The sequence below is a fragment of the Grampus griseus genome (assembly GCF_964374135.1).
Source record: "Grampus griseus genome assembly, chromosome: 19".
Lineage (NCBI taxonomy): Eukaryota > Metazoa > Chordata > Mammalia > Artiodactyla > Delphinidae > Grampus > Grampus griseus.
Genome location: NC_139013.1, coordinates 17,589,860 through 17,608,235, shown reverse-complemented (window position 1 = coordinate 17,608,235; position 18,376 = coordinate 17,589,860). Strand labels below are relative to the sequence as shown.

General features: G+C 45.7%; 2 protein-coding genes across 2 annotated transcripts in view; both read left to right on the top strand.

Moving 5' to 3' along the window:
* The window catches only part of GPATCH1 (G-patch domain containing 1), a 43,533-nt gene extending 33,738 nt beyond the window's left edge, over window positions 1-9,795 (top strand). The window contains exons 17-20 of the mRNA XM_082676930.1: window positions 2,164-2,271; window positions 4,245-4,342; window positions 5,782-5,930; window positions 9,594-9,795. Of these exons, the coding sequence (XP_082533056.1) occupies window positions 2,164-2,271; window positions 4,245-4,342; window positions 5,782-5,930; window positions 9,594-9,624 (386 nt within the window). The 3' untranslated portion in view covers window positions 9,625-9,795. The remainder of the gene's footprint in view (window positions 1-2,163; window positions 2,272-4,244; window positions 4,343-5,781; window positions 5,931-9,593) is intronic.
* A 1,441-nt stretch (window positions 9,796-11,236) lies between these two features.
* WDR88 (WD repeat domain 88) overlaps window positions 11,237-18,376 on the top strand; it is a gene marked incomplete at both ends in the record, with an annotated part of 36,447 nt that continues 29,307 nt past the window's right edge. The window contains one exon of the mRNA XM_082677804.1: window positions 11,237-11,551. Within this exon, the coding sequence (XP_082533930.1) occupies window positions 11,237-11,551 (315 nt within the window). The remainder of the gene's footprint in view (window positions 11,552-18,376) is intronic.

Genomic DNA, 18,376 nt, shown 5'->3' with positions numbered 1-18,376 from the left:
AATGGGGTGGAGCAGAGTTTTTTTTTTTCCTCTCTCTATCTGGTATAAATCTCTGATATATTTTTAGGATGTAGAGATGTGTTTGATAATATTGATTTTCCTACTTATCCTAGTTGAGGAGAATTAAAAAATAGTAAAATTTTCATTTAAAAAATAGCTTCTTTTTTTTTTTAACCTGGTTGCTGATGAGGTGCCAGGATTAGTGGAAAACATTTGGTGATGACATATACAGGGTTGCTTCCTGTTTTCCTCTCTGTAGGGCAGATTGTATGCTCTGGAACAGCCATCAGATGGGCATTGCCTGGCACATAAGTAGCACTTGGTAGATGGTGTCTGTTCTCTTTACAGTGAGTCTAACACCTGGTTAGTAGCCTGTCTCCTTGTTCTCTTTACCCCAGCCAGGAGTTTGGGCATAGGAAAGGAGGCTGTCTGGTGCTTGCAAGGGTGGGAGACTTTTCAGATGTTTGGGTGGGTGGACAGAATTTCCCATCTCAGTTTTAGATTGTTCTGCCTGCCCCTTTCAGTCTGTGGTGGACTTGGGTTTAATTTTTGAGGGCCTTTAACCAAAAAGTTACATAGAGATATAAAATATTGTTTGTTCTTAGGTGATTGCAAATGTCAGCCTATTTTTTTCTTTGTGAGAAAAAAACAACTTATTTTTTTATTACAGAGTCATATATTACTTGAAAAGTTTAAAAATATAGATATATAGGGACTTCCCTGGTGGTCCAGTGGTTAACAATCTGCCTTCTAATGTAGGGGATGCAGGTTCAATTCCTGGTTGGGGAACTAAGATCCCACGTGCCACGTGGCAACTAAGCCTGTACGCTTCAACTAGTGCGCCTGCACGTCACAACTAGAGAACTCAAGTGGTGCAACTACTGAGCCTGTGCGCTCTGGAGCCTGTGCCACAACTAGAGAGAAGCCCGCACGCCAAAACAGAAGATCCCACATGCCACAACTTAGACCTGACACAGCCAAAAAAAAAAAGAAAAGAAATGTAGAAAGCTTAAGTCTCTGGGAATTCCCCCTTCCCAGAGATAACCACCATTAATGCTTTGATGCATATTTTTCCGGACTTTCCCCATCTTTCTCTCTTCTCTCTGAAAACCTAATCATCTCTTTTTAAAAAACGAGATTATTAATGTGAACACGATAATTTGTTTATATTCAGTTTTTCTCCTCTGACGATTTATTTTGAGCGAAATGAAGCCTTCTGAGCTGGGACATAGTCTTACATCCTGTTTTTTAATTAATTAATTTTTGGCTGCATTGGGTCTTCGTTGCTGCACACGGGCTTTCTCTAGTTGCAGCGAGCGGGGGCTACTCTTGGTTGTGGTGTGCGGGCTTCTCATTGCGGTGGCTTCTCTTGTTGCTGAGCACGGGTTCTAGGCACACGGGCTTCACTAGTTGTGGTGCGTGGGCTCAGTAGTTGTGGCTCGCAGGCTCTAGAGCACAGGCTCAGTAGTTGTGACACACAGGCTTAGTTGCTCCGTGGCATGTGGGATCTTCCCAGACCAGGACTTGAACCTGTGTCCCCTGCATTGGCAGGCGGATTCTTAACCACTGCACCACCAGCAAAGCCGTACATCCTGTTTATTTGTAAGTCTTTATTCTCCTGAGATGGCCCTTCCTTGAGGTTGTGTTTCTACCTTTTATTTTTATTTATTTATTTCAGTTTTTGCGATATTGTGTTTAGTCCTCTTGGCTGGCTTAATCACATTGTTGTTTTTGTTTTTTGGCCATGCCACGTGGCATGTGGGATCTTAGTTCCCTGACCAGGGATCGAACCCACACCCCCTACACTGGAAGTGCAGGGTCATAACCACTGGACTGCCAGGGAAGTCCCGATGGTGTTTCAACCTTTTAGGTCTCAGGTGATGTGGAGTGTGTGCCACAAGTACCCTCACCACCCCTGTGGTACAGCCCCTGGGGCACCTGCTTGCAGGTGCCCTTGTGTGACCGACATCCCAACTCAAATGTCCAGGAGGTCAGAGGTTGGACCTGTGTGTTCACTGCTGTGTCCTCAGCACCTGGCGTGAGCTAGTTACGCGGGGTGCTGACGAAAAGCACATGCTATCTGGTAAAAACAGACATTTATTGAAGACTCAAGCACATTAATATTTGGCATGTATCTAAAATTAATATCCTGGTGTTTTTCAGCTAGTGAGCCAGCGCCCCAGGAGCCCGCACCTTTCTTCCCGATTCAGAAGATACAGATAGATGAAAGAGAAGAGTTCGGCCCGCAGCTGCCTCCCGTCTTCTGCCCCAGTGAGTCGAGAGCTCCTTATGTCATCTTTTTGCATTGGGGCCAGAGTCTCCCCCAAGATAGGACAACTCTAACCACATTGTTCTGTCTGCCAACGTAATCCAGCATGAGGCTGACCAAATATATATGTTTGTTTCTAGTTTATCCGTTCTCAGCCATGTTTGGAAAATCAGTGCTTCCACCTTGTGCCTAAATGATAGGTGTTGCTTTTCAGCCTTAGAGTCCTTTGATATTTTTTTTTAACTTTTTAACAGATAGGGCCCTAAGTATCTCAAACTTTGTCATGTATAGAGATAAAAAAGTAAAAATCTAGGGCACAAAGATGGGATAGGAATTGTAGGGAGAAGGATATTCTGAGACTTCTTTATACTTTGGCTAATGCAGCAAATAAAACTAATCCTTTCAGAAGTAAGTACAGCTCATCCTCCTCCCGCAATATCTGTTAACAACTTCTGTTCAGTGCCAGCTTAAACTGACATCTCATGTTAAAATGTTTAGACTGGTTGGCATCTCGTTGAAAGCTGAGTTAACAAACATCTGATAATAGGGCCCAGATATAGAAATGACATAAAATTCTATTATGTACTTTATAGTTTCCTGTAGTGCCCACATATGCATAGTGGCTTGGTTAATTAACCCAGCCTTCAAAGAGATGAAAGCAGAGAGGAGTCAAATGTGTGAAGTTTTGAAAAATTGTGGTGAATGTATTTCTCATTTGTGTAATTGTTCAGATCTTTAGTTTAAAATAAGTGTCGGCACTTGAAAGCTAAGTTAGTTATGCCCATTTCCCAGATGGTTCTTGATAACCTTGTAATAGTTGATAACTTAATTTGGTCTGTGGGCTATTTTCCAAAAACTAGCATCAAAAAAAAAAAAAAGTTTGGGGAGGTCAACCTGGGAAACATTTGACCAAACTGTAGGACTAGAAAATTGCAGGCATTGGTTAACTGGGTTTGGGAAATAAACCGTACTCCTGAAATACCTCGGAATTTTTCTTTAGGTAGAAAAAAGTTGATTTAATGACTTACACTGTTTCTGCTATAGATAATTTTCTGCTGGTTTGATGACCTGGAAGTTAATGACCTATGAAAACGTTTTGGTCAGAATTTGGAGGTGGAGAAGTGGAGTGCATGCAACTTCTTTAGTCTTTTATTTTTTTTTTTTAATTTAATTTAATTTATTTTTTTATACAGCAGGTTCTTATTAGGTATCCATTTAATACATATTAGTGTATACATGTCAGTCCCAATCTCCCAATTCAACCCACCACCACCACCACCACCCCTGCCACTTTCCCTCCTTGGTGTCCATATGTTTGTTCTCTACATCTGTGTCTCTGTTTCTGCCATGTTTACTCATTTTTAATGATCAAGTACATTATTTTGTTTTGGTGCTAATTTTTTAGTGTTTCTGCTTATAAGACAAACTCACATGAAATGTGCTTTTGTAAAGGGTGGACGGTGTCACAGGGGCGGACAATTATGTGCCAGATTCTGGGCTATGGGATTCATGTGCACGGTCCCATCTAATCCCCTCTGTGTCCCCAAAAGGATAGGGGTTCTTATTTTCCCCATTTTTCAGACAGGAAAACAGACTTGGAGAGGTTTAGCGACATGCCAAAGACCACAGACCTGCTGACAGAGCCAGATTCAGACTCTGGTCTATCTCTGAGTTTACCTGAGGATGTTAAATGACAGAAGGCTGGTAGGCATTCTGGTCTGACTTTATCTTCATCTGGCAGATAAGACTGTGGCCAGACACCATTGGATCACTCTGGTCTTAGGTTGAGGTTTCTGGCAGTTTCTAAATATAGATCTACAACGTGATATGCTAATCTGCTTGTTTATCAGTGAGGCAGGGCAGGAGTTCTGCCTTAATGGTAAACATCTGTCTACGTCAGACTCCTAACTCAGTAATTTAGCCTTCTCTTCCCCTATAGTCTCTAAGTAATGTCTTTATTACATTCGTCTTTCAGATGCTCGTCAGAAACTTGAGGCACCTCTCAAAGAGAAACATAAAAAGAACAAAGAAAAACACAAGACCAAGAAAGAGCACAGACGGAAGAAAGAGAAGGTAACTTCTGGGTGTACCAGGATCAGTGTGTGGGGTCAGACGCCCCTGCTTCTGTCGTCTAGACCAGCCTCCAGGGGTGACCCATGAAGCCAGTCAAGATGGAGGCCACAGGTCTCTCTACACCTTGACAGAAATGTTGATAGTCAATGGAAACCCTCGATTTTCAGAAAAACTTTTTTTTCTTTTGCTTTGACCACATCGCACGTCATGCGGGATCTTCCCTGACCAGAGATCGAACCCGTGCCCCCTGCCATGAAGCACGGAGTCTAACCACTGGACCGCCAGGGAAGTCCTGTTTTTCTTTTAGACAGAATATCTTAATTTATTCAGTTCTACTTAAAATTTTTTTTTTTATTCATGAACATTAAAAAGTAGGAAAAAAGGACATTTAAATATCTTAGAGTTGAGAATTCCCTGGCGGTCCAGTGGTTAGGACTCGGGGCTTTCACTGTGGGGGCCAGGTTCGATCCCTGGTCGGGGAACTAAGATCCCGCAAGTTGCTCGGCCAAAAAAATAAATTAAATATCTTAGAGTAATGGTTGAGTATTAAATAACAGAATAGTTAATTACTGTGTTTAATAAAACAATTGTTTTTAATAAAATACTTAGATAATGAATAAAAACATTTGATATTGATTATCATTCAGTATTAAAGGAAGGTATTAGTTTGCACATTTCTCAACTACTTTGTCATCATTACAAATAGAGATTTGGGTCTGTAGCTTGCCATTTGAAGTGGTGGACACTTAAAGTACACTGTTGACACTGCTGTCTCAACATCTGTGTCTTCTTTTGAGTTATGGCGCAGGCTTTTAATTCAGTTAATGTTAGTTAGTGCTGGGTACCCACAGTGATCTGGGTAGTAGTAGAATTGATTAGAAACAGTTCCTCTTTTGGCTACCTGAAAAAAGGATTCTTGAGCATGGAAGGTAAGAGAAGGTCTCCTGGAGTGAGAGGAAAGAAACTGGTGCCGACAGATTTGAAAACCAAACTCACGTGTTTCTCACCGGCATATGTGCTGTTCTCTGACCTTCTACCAGTTTCTTCTTTGTGCTTTTCCAGGGAGCTTGCCATCCTGATATGTGGTTTGTCACATATGGCTAAAGAAATGGAGCAGGCAGGTTCACGGGCGGGGGGGTGTGGGGATGGGGTCACCTTGGATGAGATGGGGGCTGAGTGTCATGATGGGGTCCTTCCTGTGCCTGCTTGGTTCTGCTGTGTCTGTCGCCAGAAGGTCAATTCTGTGAGCATATGCACGGTGGAGAGTGTGCCCAGTTGTGTGTCCTGGTCTGTCCCACACCAGGCTAAAGCTCCCCAAGTGAAGTTTTTTGGTTTTGAATGACTCCAGCAACCAAATGCCTCATTAGCCTGCCACTGCGTGGAATTAGGAAGGGAAACACCCATTTGTTCTCCTTGATTTGTTTATTTATTTATTTCAGAAAAAGAAACACCGGAAGCACAAACACAAAGGCAAGCAAAAGAATAAAAAGTCAGAGAAAAGTAGTAGTTCCGAGAGTACGAACAGCAGTGACAGCCAGAGCGATGAAGAAGGGGCCGCAGACCTGTCACCCCAGGAGCTGCTGAGACGGTAGGCGACGGGAGACAGTAGGCTTTCAGAAACCCTCAGAGGCTCGTTGAAACCTTGCTGTGTTTGCATAGAGGGAAATGTCAGAAATGATAAATTTGTGCTTTAACTCGTTTTTTAAAAAGTTAACTTTTAATTGCGTAAGTAATATGTAAATATATTATCATTGTGAAAATTCAGATCTTACAGATAAGGCTTGAAGTGGCCCGTGACCAATTCCCCAAATCTCTCTTCTCTCCACAGTAACCTCTGTCATCTGTTGCTTTGTAACTCTGAAGACTTTTTTGCACAGCCACACACACACACACACACACACACACACACAGGTACATGTGCATTTTGTTGCACGTTTTTAATATAAATAATATAACTTTATGTAGCATAAATCTAGAGGGAATGAACATTTAGAAGGAATAAATATCACCAAATTGTTTCCACAAGTGGCTCTATCCATGTAAATTATGAAAGCACCTTGTTATTACATCAGTTACAAACAGCACAGAGATGTTTGCCAGCCTGATGGGTGAAGAATGGCATGTCATCTTCATTGCATTTCCTGAATCAGTAATGAGGCTGAGCAGCCTTTCCTGTGTGTCTCAGCCTTTGCCATGGGCTCTTTTGTGAATAATGTGCTCCTGTCCTTTGCACAGTATTCTGTTTTCTGTTAGATTTTTATACTGGTTTTTAGGTACTGTTTTTACTGATTTTTAGGAATTTAAAAATAATTCTGGATAGTAATCCTTTGTGTTTTAGAGTGTTACCTGTTATGTGACTTTTAACAATCTTTGTTGAACAGAAACTTTAGTTTTGGGAACACTCAGTTTTACGAATTTTTGTGTTGTTGTTGGTATGTTTTACATTTTGTCTTTTTAAGGCCTTCCCTAATGTAAGGTTTTGTATATATATATATATATATATATATATATATAGACTATTCTCATGCTTTTGTAGTTTTGTTTTGGTTTAACCTATTTGAATTGTTTTATTTTCCTTTTTTTTTTGTGAACAGAGTAGGGTAGGTATCCAACTTACCTTTCTCCAGATAGATGGCCGGTTGTATTAGTGAGAGTGAGTAGGCGAGCTGCGATGAAAAGAAACCCTCTCAGCCCACTGGCACAGCACAGTGGAGCATAAGTTAAATTGAGAAAGTTACTCAGGATCCCAGTTTGTTCCGCTCTAGAATGTGGCCCTCAGAGGAGCCGAGGGGAATGGGTTGGAGGATGGTCTTGGAGGTTGTTATGGTCCTGCCTGGAAGTCGCTGTCTTCCCTTCCCCTCCAGCCCCCGGGCCGGAGCAGCTGGGTGGCCCTGCCCGGCCAGCACGGGACCAGGTAGGGCAAGTCCAGTCATGGGCCCAGGGTGACGGGGGACACGGCAGGCGCAAGCCCTGGCCACTCGGCCCCACCGGTGCTCTGGGCTGTTAAGGGAGGTGTAGCTTGATCAGATTCTAAATGCCTGTGCCCATGTGGATCGGTTCCTGGATTCTCTGTTCTGGTTTCTTAGCCATTTTTTTTTTTTTGCGGTACGCAGGCCTCTCACTGTTGTGGCCTCTCCTGTTGCGGAGCACAGGCTCCGGACGCGCAGGCCCAGCAGCCATAGGCTCACGGGCCCAGCCGCTCCGCGGCATGTGGGATCTTCCCGGACCAGGGCACGAATCCGTGTCCCCTGCATCGGCAGGCGGACTCTCAACCACTGCACCACCAGGGAAGCCCCCAGTTTTCTATTTTTTCATCCGCCCTCTTTTAATTACTCTGGCCTTATAGTATATTTTGCCGTCTGGAAAGACAAGTGCCGCTGCCTTGTCCTTTTTCATTTATTTCTTTAGAATGGACAGGACCTTCTCATGGTTCAGAAACAATCCGGATATGAGCATTTCAGTTTAATCCAGAGCCCCCTGAAGCGGCTGTGTTGATTCCCGTTTCCCTTTCCTCATGGCTCGTGCCAGTGGTGATAGGGACGGGCCAGGCACTGTGAGGCACACCATGGGTGTGGGCTCGTTTAATCCTCACATAAGGCTGTGACTTGTGTCCCCTCCTCTCACAGGCGGGGAAAGCAAGGCCCAGGGAGGCCCACTGACCCTCACCAACACCTGATATTTTCACCCTTGACCGTTTGGGGCCATGTGATGAGTCATTCCTGCGGGGAGGCATTTGCGCTTGCACACGTGGAAGCCCCTCAGTGCCCATCGGGAGGGTGTAGTGGTGTGGGCTGAGCACAGCAGTCAGAAAATGTGGGCAGGTAGCTGTGTGCTGACTTGCGTCTAAAACTTAACCATTTAGAGACCAGCAGCTGCAGAACCGCGTATATGCCTGTTGTCACCAGGCCTTTGGATTTCCCCGCATGCACATGTATGTACATCCTTGCATAGAAAAGGGCTGGAGGGGTTCTTACACCCCTGAGAGCACTTATCTCTGGGGGGGGGGGACTGGGATAGAGGGAATGCAGCGTCTGAGGTGTGACATGTATTTAAATATTACTCTTGTGGTTGCTAAAGGTATAGTTTCCATAGCCCCTCACCCCTAAGCTTCCTAGGTTCTCCCCAGGGAGCCTGGAGGGGGCCCCCTCCATCTTTTGTGCCTCACTCCACTCTGTGTATTACCTGTCTGCATCTCTCTCCTGCAAGGGGCATTTTGAGGGTCACGACCGCATGGGTCTTACTTGCATCCCCAGCGCCTGGCTGAGGTCTCACTCTTGTCAAGGGCCCCTGCTGCTTTCCTTCAATGACAGCACAGCCTAGTTCTGGATGGACTTGCAGTCTGCCCCCTCCATCCCTCCCCGGGAGACACTGATCTTCCTGCTGTCCCTGTAAGTTAGCTTTGCCCATGCTAGAATTTCACAGACGTGGAAACATACAGTTAATTACACTCTTCAGTGCATTCACACTGTAAGTTCCCAGCTCCGTGCATGTTCACTCCCTGAACATACCTAGAGCAAGGAATAAACCAGCACTCCAGAAGCCCCTCCCACTTAGCATCCCCACCCCTGCCCCCCAAAGGTAACCACTCTGGCTTCTGTCACCGCTGATTACTCTTGCCTGTGTTTCAGGTTTATTTAAGGGACCCGTGCACTATGAACTCTTGCATCTGGCTTGTGAGATTCCTCTGTATTGGTGTAGCAGCAGCTGGTTCGTTCTCATTGCCATAGAGTATTCCTTTATGGGATACACCGCAGAGTATTCATCTGTTCCGTTGTTGGGGGCATTTGGTTTTCCACTTAGGGGCTGTAGAGCACGAATCTGGAGTCATCGTGACCCAGCTCTTCTTGAGTAGAGCCGCCGTGAACATTCTTGTGTGCACGAAGCTGAGATTTAAGACTAACGGCTCAGGAGCTTTTGGCCCTGGAGCAAACATGGTTTTGTTTTTTGTTTTTTTAGTTCCTTCCAAAGGTCATACAGGAGATAGGTGTGTGCAACCAGGATTGGAATTTGCTTTTATAAATGGGTCTTAATATGAGATGTGGAGGAGTGAGTCTCTCTGTGTGTCTTGGGGGGAACAGAATCTTAAGAGTGCGGATTAAACGGTACTTTCTTTCATGGTGTGGGTCATCCTCTGTATTTTGTGCCACTTTGGCTCAGGGAGAGGCCTGGCATTCTTCTCCCCTGCTGAACTGTCTGGTTTTTCTGTTTGTATCTAACTTTCCTCCTCTCTCTCTTTTATTTCCTTTTCTAGGCTGAAGCGTCTTCCACTAAGAAGGCAGTAATTGAATTCTGCCCTGGCCTGTCCCAGTACCAGATCTCCTCCAGGATGGAAGTTCATTGGTCACTCAGTTAATAGATTGTACAGATTGTATTTATTTGTAAATTTTTGCTGTAAAATAATTTTTTTTTAAAACCTTGACATTTCAAAGCTTGCCTTGGAAGGTTGCTTAAATTTCTATTTTTAACTTCTTTTAGTGTCAGAGGAAAAAACTCAGACTGTACAGTTTAATTAAAATGAAATTTTTCTGTTTTTTTCTTCATTTTTCATTTCCTGAAACTTTAAAAAAAAAATGAAAAGCAAAGGCTTTTCTCTGGTTTTGTTGTGAAGAAAGCCAGGTTCAGATAAGGACAGCCTGACTTACTTAAGGACCCGTGTGGGAGGGAGGTGGTCGCTTTCCCATGTTTTCCTGGGGAGTGTGGTTCCTCCCTCATGTGGTTGGTGCTGGTGGCCAGGAGCCAAGTGGGCAGCACAGTACCAGGATCCTGGCAGGTGGCCTCAGCCTCTCGGGGTAGATGCCACCAAAGTGTCTGAGAAAAGCACTGGGACCAAGAGTGGAAGAGTGCGCCCACACCTTGGGTCACACAAGCTCCAGGTCTTTGCACTGCAGCCCTGGGTCCCTGCTCTGCTCTGAGGCTGCCTCATCTGCCCAGATGAGACCTTTAGAAAAAGTAGAGTGCAGAGGTTTTTTTCTATTATCAAAGTAACATCGTAGAAAAATCAGAACAATTGTAAAAGGAGAAAGAAGGAAGAAAATCATTTCTACTTCTACCTGCCAGGGTTGACAACCCTTGCTCTTTTGTTATAATTCCATGCAGTCATTTTCTAGCATTGAGTCTGCCCCCGGACAAGACGTGACTTTTTTTTTTTTAAGTGTTTTTTAAAAAATTAATTAATCTATTTTTGGCTGTGTTGGGTCTTCGTTGCTGCGCGCGGGCTTTCTCTAGTTGCGGTGAGTGGGGGCTACTCTTCGTTGCCATGCGCGGGCTTCTCATTGCGGTGGCATCTCTTGTTGTGGAGCACGGGCTCTAGGTGCACGGGCTTCAGTAGTTGTGGCTCGTCAGGCTCTAGAGCTCAGGCTCAGTAGTTGTGGCGCACTGGCTTAGTTGCTCTGCGGCATGTGGGATCTTCCGGGACCAGGGATCGAACCTGTGTCCCCGCTTTGGCAGGCGGATTCTAAACCACTGCACCACCAGGGGAGTCCCAAGAGGTGACATTTTGTTCTTTGGTATTTCATTGGCATTATGACAGGTGTTTCCCTCACGTGCTTCTATATTTTGTGTACCTACCCCTAACAGCTGCATCTTAATTAATCCTGGGCACATTCTATAATTTATGGACCGTTTCTCTGTTGTTGACGGTGAAGTGGGTTGGCCAGGAGGCCCCTTCAAAGGCAGAAGACACAGATCATTCCGGGAGGCGGAGCCAGGAAGACCCTAAGCGAGGCCGCGAGGATGGGGCCGCCGGTTTCACACATTTGGCCATTTTTCTGTGGCTAACCTTATTGGGCGTTGAGCGGAAGCAGCGAGATCTCCGGGCTCAGGAAGGGCGCGTGGGTCCCAAGGTGGGGGCGCGGGCGCGTGGCGCCACCGTTCGTGGCCAGGCCGGGCTCCGAGATGGCCTCCCAGCCCCCGGGCGCCCCCAGCTCCGCAAAAGCCCTGGACCAGGACGGGAAGACAGCGCTCCGGAGAAGTAACGTGCAGCTGTCCTCGCTCCACATCCGCGACAGTGCGCATCGGCCCCGCAAGCTGCCCTGGGTAGCCCTGGTCAGGGCCTGCGGCCGCTTCAAGCTCTTGCTCTTGGAGGCGCGGCGGGGCCGGCTGCTGTCCTCGCTTAACCCCCTGGCCGTGGGCAATGACTTGCCACCGCCGAAGAAGCACTGGATGCCTGAGAAGGCAGCGTTCTGGGGCGACCAGGAACCCCTCTCCAAGGTCAGAACCGCCCCCAAGGGGAGGGGGTGTGGCTTGTTCCCAACAGGTGCGGAGAGCTCAAGAGCTGGCAAGGGGGCCTGGGAGGGAGCCACCTGGCTTGCTAGGCCTGGGCCCAACCCCCTGCCCCAGGCACACCTAGTGGACAGAGTGGCTGCCGGGGGGGGGGGGGGGGGGCAGCTGGAGGAGAAGCTGGGTGGCCCAGGGAAACCATCCTGGGGGAGGGGAACCCTACCCAACCCAGACCCTGTGGGCTCCGGCTGAGCCTCCCAAATGTCCCCATGGTGACACTCCCAAGTGCATGCCCGGGGTCAGTGAGGGAGCCCTGTCACCCATGAAACAGCACTAGAAGCAACAGAAAACTTAGAAGAAGAATAATACAGAAATAAACCCCCCCAAACACTACTTAGTATTCTAAATGATATTTGAGAGACAATGCATTGATGAAAAGAAGGCCGGTGGCTGGGAAGAAGAAATAATCTGTGAACAGAGAGAAGTCTTGGGGATGAAAAAGAGGATTTCCAAACGAAGATCCTCCATGGAGGCTTTCAAATCAGAGCAGAGAACTGGAACAGAAAATTAGAAAACAAGCTCGTGGGAGAGAAAAAATATAAAGGAACAATAATTATGAGAGAAAAGAGAAGAGGAAGGCAGGGGAGATGCAGAAGAGCCAGTAAATGTATGAGGTATTGGGGTGGGGGGAGGGGGCAGGAGGAGGAAAGAAATGCAGAAGGGAACAGTGAAACGTCCCTGGGCCGAAGAAAGACTGGAGCGCTCATGTGGAAAGACATAGTCAAGGCTTCCCTGGTGGCGCAGTGGTTGAGAGTCTGCCTGCCGATGCAGGGGACGCGGGTTCGTGCCCCGATCCGGGAAGATCCTACATGCCGCGGAACGGCTGGGCGCGTGAGCCATGGCCGCTGAGCCTGCGCGTCCGGAGCCTGTGCTCCGCAACGGGAGAGGTCACAGCAGTGAGAGGCCCGCGTACCGCAAAAAAAAAAAAAAAAAAAAAAAAGAAAAGACATAGTCAAGTTCACTGCAAGATTGGAGGGAAATAAAACCTACACGTGGTGAATGCCTGCACTGCAAGGATAGGAGCAAGGCTGTCCCTCTTCCAATGCAGATGGAAAAGCCTGCGATCAGACTGAGATGGAGGCTTCTCCAGCTGTCAGAGGACCTCAGAGCTGAGTCCACAACTGGGCCTGTCGAATGGCTGACTGTCTCGGCCAGGCCACCACAGGGGTGCATTGGGGCCTCCATGCGGAAGTCTGTTGGAAGAGAAAGCAGTGTGTGCCAGTGCTTTCCTTGCTTTTATTTGTGACAGTTATTCTGATTTTTAAGTAAAATTAAAGGAGAGCATAGGAGTTGTATTTTATTTCTGTTCTCCATAGAATACCCCCAAGATCCAAATTCAATAGATAAAAAAGGTTTGTGGGCATTTTTTGTTTTTACAATTGTCTCCCCACGGACATAGTGTGTTCTCTATGTGGTTGCCAAGGGGGAGGGAGGGTGGGGGAGGGATGGATTTGGGATTATATATAGAAATGAATCACTTTGCTGTGCAGCAGAAACTAACACTGTAAATCAACTATACTTCAATAAAATAAATTTTTAAGAAGAGTCTCCCTAGCACCCCCCCCCAACTACCCTCTTTCCCTCTATGGAGGCAACAAATGTTTCTAGTTTCCTCTGCATCCTTACAGAGATATTTTATGCACATACCAGTACATACATGTATATTCTGACCCCTCCGTTTTTTTACATAAATGGAAGCATACCTTAGACCTCTTCTGCACCTAGTTTTTAAACTTTTTTAAAATTTATTTTAGAGATCTTTCCATATTTAAAAATATATATATATATTTATTTATTTTGGCTGCACGGGATTTTAGTTGCGGCATGCAGGATCTTAGTTGTGGTAGGCATGCGGGATCTAGTTCCCCCGACCAGGGATCGAACCTGAACCCAGGCCGACTACGTTGGGAGCGCCGAGTCTTACCCACTGGACCACCAGGGAAGTCTCGAGGTCTCGCCATATTAGTAAGGAAACAGCTTCCTTGTTCTTTTTTTGTGGCGAGTATTCCATTGGCTGGCTGCCCCCTGATGGATTTAACCAGTCTTGGGTGCATGCACATTCAGGTGGCTTAAGATTTTTTTTGGCCTGGGGCTTTTATGATCCATTAGGTTAACAGAAGTTGAGAAGTTATATAAAGCTCTGGGATAAAAGTATTCTTTTCTGTGGTGGACTGGCCGAGACAGCCATTCGACAGGCCCAGTATATAGAGAAAAGTATACCTAAAGTATTCTCTGCCTGGCCAAACTGTTGGTCCCTGACAAAGCCAACAAAAGGACATTTTCTTCAGAGCTGCAAAAACTCAGAAAGGATGCCTCTCTTTGAGGAAAAAGTTACTCAAGGGAATACTGTGGCAAACAACAAAAAAGTCAGAATTAAGAACTGGAGTAAGAAAAAGCAGTTTAGAATAAACAGGGGAGCAGTGACTGAAAACAGTACACCTTGGAAGTGTTTATACAGCAAGGTTAATGCAGTTGTTTAGCTCAGTGAAAATGTTAACAAACTATCTTTTGAAGTGAAGGTTCACAATGCAAGAATAATAATGTTCCAGGTGGTTTCATCCAACAATCTGAGATGGTTTGCTAAAGAACATTCTCAATGATAATTCTTCATTCTTGGCCTTTAAACAAGGCACATTCACACATGGATGTGTCACAAATTTTAAAAATAATTGGCTCAAAACCTCTCCTTGGCTCCCTGGCACATTTAAGAGGAAGTCAGGAGATCTGACCGTGACCTTCCAAGCCATTTCGGCTCTACCTCATCTCTCTCCTCTTCCATCTGACTTGCTGACGTTCAAGCCCGTCTGTCCGGCCTCCGGTGTCGTCGTTTTGTCCCCCTCCCCCAGAGGGGGCGGGTGTCTCTCCCTGCCCTCGGTCTAAAGCAGCGCTCACCTGGCTCTGGCCCTAACCTGGCATCGCGTGCCGCCTGTGCAGTGGCTGCCCCATCTCCCACCCTGGCCCCTGGGAGCAGGAGCCCGCCAAGCGCACTCCTGGTCTGGGGTCTTTTCTCCCCGGTTCCTGCTGCACCGCGGCACCGCGATCAAGGCCCGGCTAGGGAGGCGCAGGCAGATTTGTAGAACATATTTGTGGGACGCTACATATACCTAAAAAAGAGCTCACATTTTTTGCTTTTACAAACATCGGACTGTCTTCTATATGCTAGTTTTGTTAGGGCCTCGGACAATGTACCTAGAGTACAAGAGTGTGGAACTTCTCTGCGTGGCTCCTGGGCTCCCTCTGCATAATGCACTCCAAAAGTACTCTGCCCAGAAAGGTCCGGAAGCGGGTGGAGGGATTTCCCCGCTCTTGCTGTTTTCCCATACCAAAGTTCTGTTTCTGTGATGAGAAAAAGAACGAAGCCCCGAGAGCTTTGCCTCGAGGCAGAGACAGCTGCAGAGCAGGGAACTGAGGGTCGGCTGTCTCGACCCCAAGGCGCAGGCTTTGGTGGTGGAGCCTGGAGCAGACCACTGACCGGGTCTCGTCCTGGGCCCCGCAATCGGCCTGGGCTGCTGGCAGCCTGCAGTCCAGGCCCCGCCCCCTGACCCGCCCCGCGCCCGCCGCCTCGCTCGGTTTGCCTGCGTCTCCTGGCGGCCCAGCCCCGACCTGGCGCCTCGCATCTCGTCTGCTGGCGGCCCAGTTCCCGTCCCACCTCTCCCAGCTACCCAGAGCCGAAGGGCCGTCTCACTCCCGCCTTCCCACAGCCCCGTGTTCCCCACAACCCCGAAACCGCTCCCCTACCCTAGACCCCCGCCTCCCCTCATCCCTGCACCTCGGACTTTACTCGCCTCACCCCAACCTTGTCCCCCCATACTGGCGGCAGAGCCTCAGATCCCACCTCCCAGCTCTGTCAACTTAAAGAAAAATGCACAGTGTAAAGTTACCAGTTCACTTTTATTCCTGGACCTTACTGCAGACTGTAGCATGGGAGACAACCTCTCGGATAGCTCTGAGGGACGGCTCCGGAGAGGTAAGGGAGGAGCCAGGGTATATGAACATTTTGCTGGGAAAAACACGCAGTCAAGCATAGAAAGCTTACTGTTGATCACAAAGAACAGACATCTCAAGTTAATGATTTTAGTGCTTTTCTGTGTATGGGAAGAAGACGGAAAAACTGGGATCATTTAAATGTTCCTTAAATACGCGTCTTAACCATGTAGGAGCTGGTGTATCCAAATCACAGAATGCTTCCTGTTTTTCTCTGTCTTGAATTCCCCTCAGGTGCACTGTCTGTGGGCCACTGCAGTGGCTAATGGCTTGGTCTTTGTAGAACTGGAAGAGCAGGCAACATTTTTTTTCTTTGCAGTACCCCTACATCCTGGACACCTCCCTACCCCCTGTGCTGATATTAGTAATTTGTGTTCTCTCTCTTTTTTTCTTAGCCTGGCTAGAGGCTTATCAATTTTATTGATCTTTTTAAAGAGTCAGCTTTTGTATTAACTGATTTTCTCTATTGATTTCCTGTTTCCAATTTCACTGAGTTATGCTGCAATTCCTAGTATTTTTTTTCTCCTACTTCTTTTGGATTTAATTTGCTCTTCTTTTTCTGCTTTCTTAAGGTGGAAGTTTATATGATTGATTTTAGATTTTCCTTCTTTTTTCATGTATGCATTCAATGCTATAAATTTTCCTTTAAGCACTACTTTCACTGCATCCCACAAAGTTTGGTAAGTTGTATTTTCATTTTTGTCTAGTTCAAAATATGTTAAAACTTTAAAATTTTTATTTATTTATTTTTGGCTGCATTGGATCTTCGTTGTGGTGCACGGGCTTCTCTCATTGCGGTGGCTTCTCTTGTTGCAGAGCCAGGCTCTAGGTGCGCGGGCTTCAGTAGTTGCAGAGCGCAGGCTCAGTAGTTGTGGCCCACTGGCTCTGGAGCGCAGGCTCAGTAGTTGTGGCGCACGGGCTTAGTTGCTCCACGGCATGTGGGATCTTCCGGGACCAGGGCTTGAACCTGTGCCCCCTGCATTGGCAGGCAGATTCTTAACAACTGGTGCCACCAGGGAAGTCCCAAAATACGTTAAAACTTCTCTTGAGATTTCTTCTTTGGCCCATGTGTCATTTAGAAGTGTTAGTCTCCATGTATTTTGGTATTTCCCAACCATCTTTCTGTTATTGAGTTCTCGTTTAATTCCATTGTATTCTGAGAGCAGACATTGTATGATTTCTGTTCTTTAGAATTTGTTAAGGTGTGTTTTATGGCCTAGAACGTGGTCTATATTGGTGAATATTCCATATGAGTTTGAGGAGAACATGTATTCTGCTATTGTTGGATGAAGCAGTCCATAAATGTTTATTATATCCAGTTGATTGATATTGTTGAATTCCTCTGTATTCTTACTAATTTTATGCCTGTTGGATCTGTCCATTTCTCATAGAGAGGTGCTGAAATCTCCAACTATGATAGTGGACTCATCAATTTCTCTTTGCAAGTTTAGTAGTTTTTGCCTCACGTAGTTTGATGCTCTGGTGTTCTGCACATGCACATTAAGGATTACCATATCTTCTTGGAGAATTGACCTTTTTATCATTATGTAATGTCCCTCTTTAGCCCTGATAAATCTTCTTGCTGTGAAGTCTGCTCTGTCTGAAATTTTTGATAGTGTTAGTATGGTATATTTTTCTTCATCCATTTACTTTTAATCTATATGTGTCTTTATATCTAAAGTGGGTTTCTTGTAGACAACATATTGTTGGGTCTTGTTTTTTGATCCACTCTGACAGTCTCTGTCTATTAATTGGTGCATTTAGACCATTCAAAGCAATTGTTGATATAGTTAGATTAATAACTACCATATTTGTCACTGTTTTTTATTTGTTGCCCTTGTTTTTTTATTTTTTTTGGCCGTGCCACGCGGCTTGCACCGGCTTGTTCCCTGACCAGGGATTGAACCCATGCCCCCTGCATTGGAAGCACAGAGTCTTAACTGCTGGACCTCCAGGGAAGTCCCTGCCCTTTGCAGTTTTAATTGAGTATTTTATGTGATTTCATTTTCTCTCCTTTCTTAGCATATCAGATGTACCTCTTTTTTACTTTTTAAAGTGGTTGCCCAAGAGTTTGCATTTACAGTTTACATTTATAGTTAATTCAAGTCTACTTTCAATAGCCCTATACCACTTAATGGGTAGTGTGGGTACCTTAAAGTAACAAAATATTTCTAATTCCTCCCTCTTGACCCTTTCATTGCTGTCATTTATTTCATATATACATATATATGTAGTTGCTTTTATTATTTTGAACAAACTATTATCTGTTAGATCAATTAGGAATAAGAACAATTAAAATATTTCTTTTACCTTCACTTTTCTCTTTTTTTGATGCTCTTCCTTTCTTTATGAAGATCTGAGTTTCTGACCTATGTCATTTTCCTCCTCTCTAAAGAACTTTTAACGTTTCTCTCAAGGGGGATCTACTGGTAACAAGTTTCCTCAGTTTTTGTTTGTCTGAGGAAGTCTTTATTTCTCCTTTACTTTTGAAGGATAATTTTGCAGGATACAAATTTCTAGGTTGGTGATATTTTTCTCTCAATACTTAAAATATTTCAGTCTATTCTTTTAAAAATATTTATTTATTTATTTTTGGCTGTGTTGGGTCTCCGTTGCTGCGTGCAGCGAGCAGGGGCTACTCTTCGTTGCGGTGCACAGACTTCTCATTGCGGTGGCTTCTCCTGTTGCGGAGCACAGGCCTTAGGTGCGCAGGCTTCAATAGTTGTGGCACGTGGGCTCAGAGGTTGTGGCGCACAGGCTCAGCCGTTGTGA